Genomic DNA, 13,167 nt, shown 5'->3' with positions numbered 1-13,167 from the left:
ACAAGCCAGCACTGAAGGCTTCGTCAAACAGAACGTGTGATTAGCGCGCGTCAGAGCGCTAAACAGACGGCGCGCCATGACGCCGAGATGTGTTGTACTACTATGGTAACATACCGTCAAACAGAGCCCCAGCGTTATAAGTACACAACACTCTGTCGTGGCGTTAGGACGCTTTGACGTCAGGCGTTGTAATTTTTTACAAATTTTATTTTAGCGTCCGTGTGAATGTGTATTAAAATACTGGATAATGCCCGAAAAATTGATAGAAATTGTTAGAAAATACCCATGTTTACACAATGCCACATCGGAATCACTCTAATTCTTAATACTTTTAATTTTTCACACTGCTATCGAAAGGCACTATGATTTGGCGAATGCGTTGCGTCAAGGAGCGTTAGACTCATCTAGTCAATTGTTGTGACATGAAAAGAGCGCGACGTTAAAACGCGGCGCTAAGTACGCGTTCTGTTTGACGAAGCGTTTAGTCGTCGAAGAAATTCATTTATAAGTTATGTATGCTTTTACTTGAAAACAATTGGTCACGGGATCTGAATCGCAGCATGGCCAATTATTTAAGTTAAGGTTACCGCGGAACCCTCGTACTCTGACCGGGTTCTGAACCCGGGTGGAGATCGGACGTCGGATGAAAGAGTGCAAGGTGGAGTCGTTTGACGCGGTAGGGCCCTAAAAATATTCTTGGGCCGGCAGTCTGCTCTCGACATCTGGAGACCGTCAAGTCCCACATACCGCGCGTGCATCCTAGGCGCAGATACCTCGTAAGGGGTTCGGGTAGAGCTCGAAAAAACAAATTACTCTGTGTTTTCTCCTCAAAACCATGAACGCCCTTGGATCAAGAGCGATCGACATGTCTCTGAAAATCCCGGAGATATCCACGCCCGGTCACCTCCAAGTGCACACTACGACACCGGTACTGCAAATAACCAGTCATTATTTTTTCCTTTATTATTAAATAAAATTGAAATTCCATGAAGCTATCCAGGAAAGTTAACAAAATGACTGGTTCAAAGATGTAAGTTTAAGGTAAGAAATGTGTACGTATGTACATATTTTATAGCAATTTGCGAATCGATAACCAGCTGGTTTATCGTCGGGGCTGCGAACTATTCGTTGCTCGGTACTGATTTTCAGTATCGTGACAATTTATTAATATTATGTGATAAAATCTCAACACTAAAAACAATTTGCGTCTACTTTTTTGAAACATCGGTTTTAAATGCTTACCAAATACTAGATTGGTGTTTAATTTATTGATCTTGTTGTTGATGTTCTTGATGATATCGAGGAACGTCAACATTAAGCAGAGACAATACTTTAAACTTGAAAGGCACTCCAAAAGCTGGGAGCCTATCCTAATGCGTGGTTACCCCAATTCATATCACAGTATACTTGGGTTGTGGGATGGTTATGGTCGATTTTTAAACATTTACGATGCTTCAAGCGACCCTGATTAAAATGATATCATCACGGGACGGCATGATATACTTGAAAATGTTGCCAGTGGAATTTGCTCTGCTAGAGAAAATTCACTGTTAAGGTTTAAAAAAATATAATCCAGCAGGTACATGAAACCATATCATTTGTATCATACATACATCTACTGTCATTAAAAATACACAATTTGCCAAATTTGATGACTATCAAAATTATTCCAAGTGGATTACAATAATAATAGATTGAAAGATTTCATTACTTTCATAAAAAGTTACATACTCCATCAAGTAAAGCTAATTAGAAAGCACAGATTTCAAAATGATTTTACTTTGTCATGAATCGTTAATCCTTGATTAATATGGTGCCGTTTCTATGTAGTATACGATTCTTATTAAATAGGACGGTAGGCAGCGGCTTGGCTCTGCCCCTGGCATTGCTGAAGTCCATGGGCGACGGTAACCACTCACCATCAGGTGGGCCGTATGCTCGTCTGCCTACAAGGGCAATAAAAATAATAATAATAAATAGTTTATGCATGGTCAAATATCCAAACTGCTTCTATTCCACTGTTTTTATACCATATATTTAAAGGTCCGTTGGAGAAATGCGTTAAAATTTTACTGAATAGGTTGTTTTACAGTAAGTATTATTGTGTTATAAAGACGGACCTGGTTTAAAAAAAAAAAGAATTGGTGAATTTAACTTCAAATTCAATCGATCCAGTACTACATTTTTTTAATATTTTCTAAGTAAAATATTCTTTATTATATAATATACTCTATGTTTCGTTATTAATTGAACAATTCTATTTCAGAGTACATTGAGTAGGTAACGCATGAATGTTGGGTTATATAGGTACAAAGCAGTATAAGGAAATATTCAATTTAGTTGGCTCGCATAGTTCCTTCGAAAAATCGTGATACACGGGGTAGTTTTTCAATATGAATTAGTTCTGTGCTTGCTTTTTGATCTAATTTTCAAAGATCTAATGATATATAATATAATAAATTCATTTTTGTCAACACCAGTTTCAAATTTGCTTAATTAAAACCTTTGCTTTTTTTTCCTTCCTAACCTGAAAGCCGTGAGAGACTATGTCAGCGTAACCGGGCGAGTAGGTGAGCTTACGGGGCTCAAACCTGAAGTCGTTGCTAACATGAACCCTAGCAAGAGCGTGCTTCGCAGAATCTACCACTGGACCAGAAACCGACCCACTGAGAAGATCCGTCTAGAAACTCAGTGGGCTAAGCCTTTGCTACTGTGCATCATTTCGGGTTTATTTATGTAATTTATTTATTGTATTTATTTAACACTACACGCTCAATTGAAAATTCACTCCCGTGTAAAATTATAAATTTATATGTTTTGTGATGGTGGACAATGGTTAAAATTATTCTGAACTGAATCAAATTGATTTAATAATAAATTTCTACATCGTAGCATGAAGACCAATAGTAGTAGAATTTACGAGTGAGTGCGTATGGCGAGTTGAGGGGATCCAGACAGCGTAAATCAACGATATGCTTACATCTGGGTATAAACTAGTGTTCGCCCAATGATCCAAATTGGACTGTAATCATTGACATTGTAAGATTTAGATGTATGTATTACTTATTCTTTTATTGTCATTGACAAATTCAAAACAGAACTGACCATTAAAAAAACTGAACGCTGAAGTTCGTCAATAGCTACATAACAAAAAAAGATTATAGGTTCACAAACGGATAAGAAAATGGTACTTAGCTATTTTGTCGTTACCTATTTAAATATTAGTAAAACAAATAAATTGTCTTCGATGGGGAGCGTGAAAATGAAATATATCTTCTTTTTTTCAGTTCATTTTCAGAAGAGAAATAACTTCGGCGTTATGTTCATGAAAACAGCGAACGTGAAATGTAAATTTAATGTAACTATACTAATCCCAAATATTTTAGATCTCACTTTAAGAATATTTATTTTAAAAAAAAGAATGTGAAGTTTAATATACTGTAATTCAGAGCAAAATTCAGAGGAAATGAATTCCGACAAATTTATGAACAGATTTGAAGAAAAAATTGCTTTTCGACCTCAACCTTTTTCCAGAACAGACCGTGAATGGGATTGTAAATAATTACATTACATTTCGTATTTCCCCGTTTCCTGTAAAACTGGGTCAATTTAAATGTGTCATAAAGAATTCATTTAAGAAAGATCAGCTTGATTTACTTAACTTCAAAAGTTGCAGGATTTATAAAATATAAAACATAAATTAAAGATTCTTAATATTGTAAAGTGTCCTTTTATTAAAAAAGTAGGCATATTGTAGCTATCTATAATTATTACATAGTATTTTAAAATTTTGCTTTAGTATTGTTTTGTCTAAGGAGGAAAATGGGAAATACGTTCATAAGATTAGTTAAAAGCAGCGCGATTTTTTAACACCCTAAAACTGTTTCAAAATGAAAGCAAAATATACCTACTGGTATCCTTAGATCACAATATGCACTTATATTCTCACTAATACACTATCAACCTTCATTGATACTAAATTTCATTTACATATCTTGGAAATCACTACACTTCTCACTTTCCTACATCTTTCCTTTATTATATGATGTATTTATTTGTTTTAATCATATAGTATTTACATAGTTCCGTATTTATATAATCCAAAACACCTTTTGATTCATTTTCATCAACAGGCCATTTTAATTTTAACAGGATATTGTCATCGTTGCTGAAATACTTTAATAGCCGTCTACTCATGACACCAGAAGATTTAAGTTATATAGATATTATCTCTATTTCCGATTGGATTGCGTTTGGATGAATCATCTACGGTTTTAAGTCTGCCGCTGGGTTGTAAATAATTCATCGATCTATCGCTGTAGCTTGCTTAGTCGGCATAAAAAATGCAGAGTCTTGATTGTCGGAATAGCTTTTTCATGGCGATTTAAATAGACATGATTTGATAGAAGCCACTGACTGCACTTATAATTATTGTAACCTGACTGCACTTATAATTATTGTAACTTGGGTACTACAGTGCAATAAATAATATCATCTACAAACGTTTGAAATGTAAAATATTAGCAATGATCTAAAACGTTCGATCCTATAAATGATCGATAATAGAATGCATTTACAAGTTGTAAATTACAACAATAGTAATGAAAAAGACTCGCCGAAGGCTGAAAGAATTGTTCATTTAATATTTTAATGAATACATTTCAATTGGCTATTTTTAAGGGTTGTTAAATGTGTTCTTAGATTTTTCTTGTTTGAATAATTGCTGTTGGTATATATCGTGTGAAAAATTTACTTTGGTGTGCCCAACGTAATGTCTACCATTCGTACCAATTAACTATGCACCTCGCATTGACCACGTAATTTTTTTTGTAATAACTGCAAAAAAAGTAAGCTGAAAAAGGGAAAGTAAAAGAAAACAACATACAAGGTATTACAATTTAATTTTCCAAAAAAGTACCTTAAATTTACTGGAGCTCTGAATTTGTTTATCTGCGTTCTCTATTTCTCATGTTTTATATACAAGCTAACTTAAATGTTTATCGGCCTTTTTCACTACTTCAGTACCGTAAAAGTTCCTTATTCGCAGAGTATATGTTCCGTAAACAGGTCGCCAATACAGAAACCGTGAATATGGAAAAGCGCGTTTACGAATGATATACGGACGGAGTTGCGAGGAGGCGTCACGTTCCCGCCAGGTGCAGTTTCTTTATTGCAGGTTGCTTTGTCCAGTCACGTTTTACCATACGTTATCTTTTTTTTTTAACCTAAGAAAACAATATCCGTCTGAAAATTTTCGCCACTGTCGTAATATGTTTGAAACGTTTTGGGTCTATCACAATTTCTTTTACTTCTCACTATTTGGAAATTCTATTTTGGTTTCATTTCAGATTGGTATTTTGTAAAAGGGTATGGCGTGGAAAAGTCTTGTCTTCTAAAAATATGCTGTTTCTGTGATAGAATAAGATAGTGTTTGTTAGGATTTTTGTGTCGAACGTTCTTCTGATTATAAACTCCCAAGCTTAATAAGACCCAGGATCATGAATTTAGACATAAAAAGAAGAATCTCAAAGCGGTTATTTGAAGAAACTTGGTGTCGGGCATCACAGCGTTAAAACGAGCCATGCTTGTTGTCGTCGAACGGCTGTTTTCGTAATTTATCTGAATTTCTGCGGCTTGTTCAGGAGTGGTAAGTTGTTCAAAACGACGTTTTCTTGATATTATTTAGTACTTTACTGACCGAAACTTTATTAATTTTAAGATTAAGTTTTATACACATTTCTTATTACCAAATAATAAAGAAATGTTCTTAAATCCTACCGAATCAAACGAAAATACGTTTACATTATGACGTTGATACGGCTGTTTGAAATAGCGATACAATTGTTAACAAAAATCATAGCTGTGCAATAAATCGTGAATAATTAAAATACCTGCCCAAAAAATTGGTTCAGAACAGTGAAATCTACACAAGAATCTTAACAAGAACTTCTTCGTCTTCTATACCACATTTCAAACCAAATATCGACAACGTGAGAGTTTATAATATACAGATTTAAATTACAGTAAGTTGTGCTGGGACCGTAATCTGGTTGTTTTAAGTTTATTGGTTCATTTTATTGTATTAATTTACTCTCATTAGCATCCTTAACAATAACCATATTATCATGAGAATTCAAATGAAGGCGATAAAGCGGCATTCAAATAGTCTGCGAGGGCTTGTAGTCTTTTTAAACAACATTGCTTGTTTTTTTTGGCGTGATATATAAAAAATAAGTTTAATTTGTCTTACAGATTTCGTTGCTGTCCACTGCCAGCCCAGACAATTTTAAGTGATTTCCTGAAATCATAGACATCAGAAAGTCGAATATGAGGTGGAAGTCTAAATAGTAGAACGGCTGTCCTACCATTTAGACCTGAACGAATGAATCATACGAAGTAGCAATAGATAGGGTTACTTAACTCATTCGTATGGCTGACCATCACGATCCCTGCAGAACTATCTGGGGACAGCTTAGGGGCGCATTTATTGAGGGGAGGATACTGTAATTGCGGATAGCTTAGAATGTAATTAAAGTATACACAGACACGAATTTTTATTGCTTTTGTAGGCAGACCAACGTATGTTCTATCTGATGATGAGTAGTTACTGTCGCTCATAGACGTCAGCAATGCCTGACAGACACAGCCGCTCTCTCCGTCCAAGCCGTTGATACTTTACAGGATCGTCGTTATCTATTCAAACTGGGCACAAACTGCAATATGGGCTAGATTCCGCTAAACTACGAGTGACTTATTGAATATTTACAGTTCGTGTTCGACGTGAAATGTGTTTTTTATGAATAAAAGTTTATAAACCTTCTGTAATGTAATGTTTTCCAAAAACGAGGTTAGGACTGTGATGTATTAAAATGAACTATTTATTTTCTATATGCGTAGAAAACCTTTTTTTATTTTTTATTTCTTAGATGGGTGGATGAGCTCACAGCCCACCTGATGTTAAGTGGTTACTGGAGCCCATAGACATTCACAACGTAAATGCGCCACCCACCTTGAGATATAAGTTCTAAGGTCTCAAGTATAGTTACAACGGCTGCCTAACCCTTCAAACCGAAACGCATTACTGCTTCACGGCAGAAATAGGCCGAGTGGTGGTACCCACCCGCGCGGACTCACAAGAGGTCCTACCACCAGTAATTACGCAAATTATAATTTTGCGGGTTTGATTTTTATTACACGATGTTATTCCTTCACCGTGGAAGTCAATCGTGAACATTTGTTGAGTACGTATTTCATTAGAAAAATTGGTACCCGCCTGAGATTCGAACACCGGTGCATCGCTCAACACAAATGCATCGGACGTCTTATCCGTTACGCCACGACGACTTTAAACTTCAACTAAAAAACTTAATTTAAACTTAATTTACATGCTTAAGATAGCATAGACGTTATCGGTCGTAATCAGTTCAACAATATTTTTATAAATTCGCTGAGTGGAAATAACATATATTCATTTAAAAAAAGTTACGATATTACGTAAATTGTATCGCTATTTCACAATTTAGTTTTTTTCAGAAATGTTTTAAGACCACCTAACCTAAAATTTTGGTATAATAAACTGACAATAAATTAAGCCTGAACTTTTACAACAGACGACGTACTAAATTGCAAGAACTTCGCTAATCCTTGCTACAATTTGACGTTGTGGCTAAAAAAACTGTCTTACACTTTGTTTATAACATTTGCTATAAAGTTAAAATAGTTATTGCACTGAATGTACAATAAAGTTAAAAAACATTTCACACTTACTTGAAAACTATAAGATTTAAATTAGCAAATAGATATTTGCACTATCGTGTCTAAGTTATATAAATAACAAACGAAATTCAGTATTGAATTTCTCTCTTGATGAACATTTTCTTTGTGGTTTGCATTTATTTGATGCAGTCCATAATTTTATTATATTCCATGGGCGCATACGAAAACAGTTTCTATAGAACCTGAAAGATTTTTAGTTATGTGACTTTAACATTGTTTTTGGAAGTTGAATGAATAAATATATTATATTATAGGGAAGAACCAAATATTGAAATTTTAATGATTTGTTAAAATATTTTTATTATGTTTTCAGGTTTCAGTTTACAGTTAGCTAGTGGATCCTAGATTTCTTGTCAGGTAAATATCAACACTAATTTATCTATACCTACTGCATAACTAAGACGGATCTTGATGTATGGATGAAGGGATTTTAAGAAGCGACATACATAATTAAATGTAAATGCAATACAAAATACTGTATCCGGTGCAAATCAGAAAATTAAGTGGAGTATCTTATAATTAGGTGAGAGGCTGGCTGCCTTATATTCACAGCAAAATACGAGACTGAACGTCTGATGGATTCTCACACTATCATTTCACGTCTTATTCAGTCAAGCTCATTAATGCTGCCCTGACCTTACCTCATTAACCTTCTCAGTTAATCGGTTGACCAGTATTTAAAATGACTAGTTTTTGCATATTTTATTCATAACATTTTGCAAGATACATCGTCTCAAATTGTTTAATAAAAAACAATTTGAAATAACTTTTTTAATAGTCTTTTTTTTTTTCGTTTCAGTGGTTTTTGGATTTGGCATTGATTAAGAAAAAAAGTGATTGATCTCGTAAAGGTAAATATATAGTTTTAATTTTTCATGTAAAAATTTACAAATTTAAATACTAGTTAGTATCATTCATTAAAACGAATGAACACTGAGTATATTTTTTTTAATTCAATTAATAGCGAACCATTAATTATAAATTATTACAAGATTCGTGAATTTATGTAATTACTGACGGTTGGGCGCTGTCCTCCAGTCTATTAATTTAAGCTTGAGTTTGAAGATACGTAAACGTTATAATAAATATTTTCTTTACGAATATACCTAGTCAAGTCATAAATTCTGTCACACATTTTATGTAAAATAATTGAAACAAGTTTATTCATTATGTAACCATTCATATACCAAAATGAACTTAACAAAACATAGATTCTTATGACACTAAAGTTTATTCAAAATGACCTCCGTGATTTTGAATACAGGCCTTTAATCTGCGCGGCCAGTCGTCTATCGCAGCACGAACGAGGTCCATGTCAATATCGGCGGCTGCCTTAATCAAGGATGTCTTGAGTGACTCCAAATTGGGATGAGGCTTTGAGCAAGCCTTTTCCTCCAAGTGTTGCCATATCTTGTAATCTAACGGATTCAAATCTGGACTGGAGGAGGGCCAGTCTTCGTGCCGGATGAAGTCGATTTCACGCGCCGCCAGCCAGTCTTGTGTGCTCTTCGCTCTATGAGCTGGCGCCGAATCTTGTTGGAATACCCAGTGCCTGTTATTGAACATGGTATGAGAAACAGGTTCCACAAGGTTCGTCAGGACTGTATTTTGATACACAACTACATTCGTGTTTACACCTTTCTCACAAAAATGTACCTCTGTTAAGCCCCAATAAGAAACTCCCAACCATACCATGAGCGAGGATGGAAAATGACCTCGTTGGACACGCGGGATACGGTTGCTCGCTTCTTCACTACTGTGTGCGTACACCTTATCATTTTGTTTGTTGTAGCTCTCTTCTACGGTAAAAATTTTTTCATCCGAAAAAAGAATTTCCCGATATTTTATTCCCGCGTCCCGCTTCAGCAAAGCGCGGCATCTCTTCAGTCTCAGGTCCATTAGACGAGCATTCAAACGATGTCCTGTTTTTCTTCGATATGCCCGAAGCCCTAAGTCTTCATTTAACACCCTTTTCACCGTGGTTCTGCTTAACCCCATCTGAAGGGCCAACAGTTTCTGCTTACGTTTGGGATTTCTTTGAATTCGCGCCTTCACAGCTTTTATCACTGCTGGAGTCCTAACAGACCGAGGGCGACCACTTCTTAACCTGTCATCTACACTAGAGTCTTCATTGTATCGTTTGATGGTACGATAAACGAATCTTTTGGTTATAATAAAAATTTTCAGTATGTTAAAAATTTGAATTGGCGCGTAACCGCAACGATGCAACGCAATAACTGCAACACGGTCTTCTTTAAGCGTCCACTCCATATTTAAAAATGAGTAAAATTCTAAAAAGTATACATTTTTATTTTCATGAACAATTCGAAATTCGAATTCAATAAACTTTTTTGTGGCCAGCATTCTAAAAGAAAAGTTTTTACTGTGTGACAATACTTATGACCTGACTAGTTATTTAAATATAACATCTTATCTTCTTAGTCGATGAAAACTTAAAATTCGAAACTCACAAAACGTTCGAAATAGTAAAAAAATACAGAGTTTAATAAATAATATCATGATAACAATTTTTGTTTTTAATATACTTTCGGTAAAAGTGTAACGGAAAATTTATCTATTTTCTTTCTCGTCATACGAATACACAGTGAGCAATCTTTGATTAATCGATGCCTTTCTAAATTAAACTACTGGTTAACTAAACACCAATATAACCAGACAAATGATTTTGCAGTATGCAGTGTTTCTGATGTCGGCGGACTAGCCTCAGATGGTGTCGTTAAAACTTCAAAAAATGTGTAAGTAAACGTAACAATCGATAGATTTGCAAAATTATTTTTGTCTACGATCTCTGTTTATAGCTTTTTGTTGAGTTTGTGGCCAACTTGGTGTTAAGAGACTACCGAAGCCTGTGGATAGCGCGACGTGAATGCCTCCTCCCATGATACGAGGTTGGAGTCTCAATTTACGTGATTGATTTTTGTTACACCATAACCCCTTTCATCGTGAAAGTTGTTTATGAATGTTTGGGTACCGATATATTGGTATTTACTTTAAAAAATGGTTCAATATGCACCTCAGTATGGTTCCAGTGCACATCGGGTGTCTTAATTAATCATTGGCCATGGACGCATTTGAGACAAAAGTTTCAAAAAGAAAAGCTTATTCAAGATTGCTACTATGATGATTCCTACTTTTTTGTCTTCTTTTCCCGACTGATTCATAATGAAGCATATAATAATAATATCTGAGTAAATTTAGAAAAATAAATTGAAGATACTAAAATTTTCACAATTATTAATTAGTATTATTTCTTATTTCAGGTAAAAATTATAGTGACCTAAACAAAATTGGCCTTAAAATTATTGTTTAATAATATATAATATTTCACTGTACTCATAGACGTAGTTTTGTATTATATAAAAGACTGGTAAATTCAAATGTCATTGTCATAAAAAATAGTTACAAGTTCATATTAATTACAGTTTATCTACTACCTAGTTTATCTACTTAGTCTCTTGTACATGTTTCTGCGAACTTACTTCGTGATAAATTGTCTGGTTCATGTTATCTTTGCAGGATAAGTAATACTTATTACCATAACGGTATGTAGTGCTAGTGAATTTTAAAACTGTTCAGCAAATTTAAGAGGATTGTATTTGTTGTTTAGGGTATTTCTTGTAGCAAAAATGTAAAATATTTTTGTTAATTTGTTTTATAATAAAATAAATGTATACGATATTTTAGTATTCAATCGTTTTATTTTACTTTTAACAAATTTTAGCTACAACTTCTTTGCAGAGAACGTTATTTGCACTTCTGTTACAAAACCGCTCGGCTAAATCCGTTAAATTTATTTTTCTGCTTTGGCATAAGGTTTTTCATCGTTTGTGTATAGATAGAAGTCGCCGTGACGGGCGGCAGACGCGTCGTGACCCATCACCGTGGGATTCTCTTTGCATTCTCCTTTTTCATAATTTCTCCAACTGTCACACGGGTACGCATTGAAGGAAATTTTAGAAGTTATAGAATCGCCATAGAATTCTGTTGATCTGCCGTGACTGCAACCTTCTGTGGTCAATCAGAAATATTTAGGTGCCACATGATTTAACATTTTTTTAAACTGGAAGGTTATTGATATGCTTACTAATATTTGAGTGGTTACCGAGCCCAAAGAAATTACTCGAAGTGAGGTCGAGGAGTCGAATCATGTAATAAAACTAATCGTGTATTACAATTATCCGTGCAGGCACAATATGCATGGAAATCAAGCTCATCAAAGACTTATGGTTTCGCCAGATGTCTCTTTGACGAAAGCTATCAAATGTCTAATGATATGATGAAACTCACCTATAATAGGTTGTATACCATCGCATCCAGGTTGCTTAGGTCTACCGTCGTTGGGATAAAAGTCGGCGTGACCATGACTCCTCCCGTAGCCGTAAATACCACCGCAGGTGTGTATGATGTCCACGAAATCAGCATCACTCTTTTCCAAGCGAAAATCAGGGCCCAGTTGTGGTATTTCGAAAAGTGGTAGGGCTGGGTCTAAACCTATGCTTAAAACGATAGATTATGGATTAAGTTTCACAGTAAAGAGAGAGTTGGTAAATAAACTTCATACCAGTGATGCGACTGATGTTTCCTTCGTGAAACATTCCTGCATACCCCATGACGTGAGCACCTAAACTATGACCTATGAGGTGGATGCTTTTGCTGTCGACTCGATACGAATTACGAAGAGCCTGCAATAACTTCGCTATTTGTTTGCCAACGTATCTTGTACTGAAAGCAGGCCAAGGATATATTTTGTTCCGAGATATCTCTCTCCAATCTACCGCTATCACGTTGAAGTCGTCCCTCTGTAGTAGTGAGTTTTTGATGTATTGAAGCCATTCCGAGTCACTACTAGATAGCCAGCCATGCGTTAAAAGTTTCAATGATTTAGTGGCATCGAAATATTCGCTACTGATTTGTTCATTATTTTCGGGAAGCACAAGTAATTCTGAAACGTTGTTCCGTCTGTAAATATTGGAATTTCAATTTGAAGGATGTGACAAAATATGAAAGCCAAGCGCTCTTGTATTATAGGTATTTAATCCATTTAGCGTTAATTTAGTAAACTGGAAGTTAGTAGGTACCTTGTGTACAGATGAAAGTATACTTTTCCGAACAGTAGACCTCTACTATCGACTGGCATTACAGAGAAATTTAATGTGTGTGTGTTACCATTGTCATCTAGAAACATTATCCACTCCTCACCATATTCTGGACCGTATTCGTTTTCATAAGGAAGAGGGTTGGCTATCATAATTGACACTACAAAAAAATGGACAACAATTCATTTATATTCTACATGAAACTTGTTTTTGAAAAGAAAACGTGTCTGCTGTCGTACGCCGATCCGATCGATTTATGTAGATCGATCATCAG

General features: G+C 35.1%; 2 protein-coding genes across 3 annotated transcripts in view; one reads left to right on the top strand and one right to left on the bottom strand.

Annotated features, from left to right (window-relative positions):
• Psf (PTB-associated splicing factor) overlaps positions 1–11,483 on the top strand; it is a 26,985-nt gene extending 15,502 nt beyond the window's left edge. For both annotated transcript variants that reach the window (XR_003624813.2, XR_016324012.1), the window contains exons 11-14: positions 8,090–8,133; positions 8,576–8,627; positions 10,469–10,532; positions 11,058–11,483. The gene's annotated coding sequence lies outside the window, so the exon portion shown is untranslated. The remainder of the gene's footprint in view (positions 1–8,089; positions 8,134–8,575; positions 8,628–10,468; positions 10,533–11,057) is intronic.
• LOC114246070 (pancreatic lipase-related protein 2) lies at positions 11,476–13,167 on the bottom strand. The gene is made up of 4 exons (XM_028178447.2): positions 12,876–13,167; positions 12,359–12,756; positions 12,085–12,288; positions 11,476–11,805 (listed from the first exon to the last, which is right to left on the bottom strand). Exons 1-4 carry the CDS (start codon positions 13,043–13,045, stop codon positions 11,588–11,590), a joined length of 990 nt encoding a protein of 329 aa, XP_028034248.2. The 5' UTR covers positions 13,046–13,167; the 3' UTR covers positions 11,476–11,587.

The sequence above is a fragment of the Bombyx mandarina genome, chromosome 12 (assembly GCF_030267445.1).
Source record: "Bombyx mandarina strain Sakado chromosome 12, ASM3026744v2".
NCBI classification, from domain to species: Eukaryota; Metazoa; Arthropoda; class Insecta; order Lepidoptera; family Bombycidae; genus Bombyx; species Bombyx mandarina.
This window is presented reverse-complemented; position numbering and strand designations above follow the sequence as displayed.

Coding starts and splice junctions, on each gene's coding strand:
- LOC114246070 (XM_028178447.2), bottom strand. CDS start 13,045: ATGATAGCCAACCCTCTTCCTTATGAAAACGAATACGGTCCAGAATAT. Junction 12,289..12,358: donor AAACATCAGTCGCATCACTG/GTATGAAGTTTA, acceptor TTTTAAGCATAG/GTTTAGACCCAGCCCTACCA. Junction 11,806..12,084: donor TGGTATACAACCTATTATAG/GTGAGTTTCATC, acceptor GATTGACCACAG/AAGGTTGCAGTCACGGCAGA.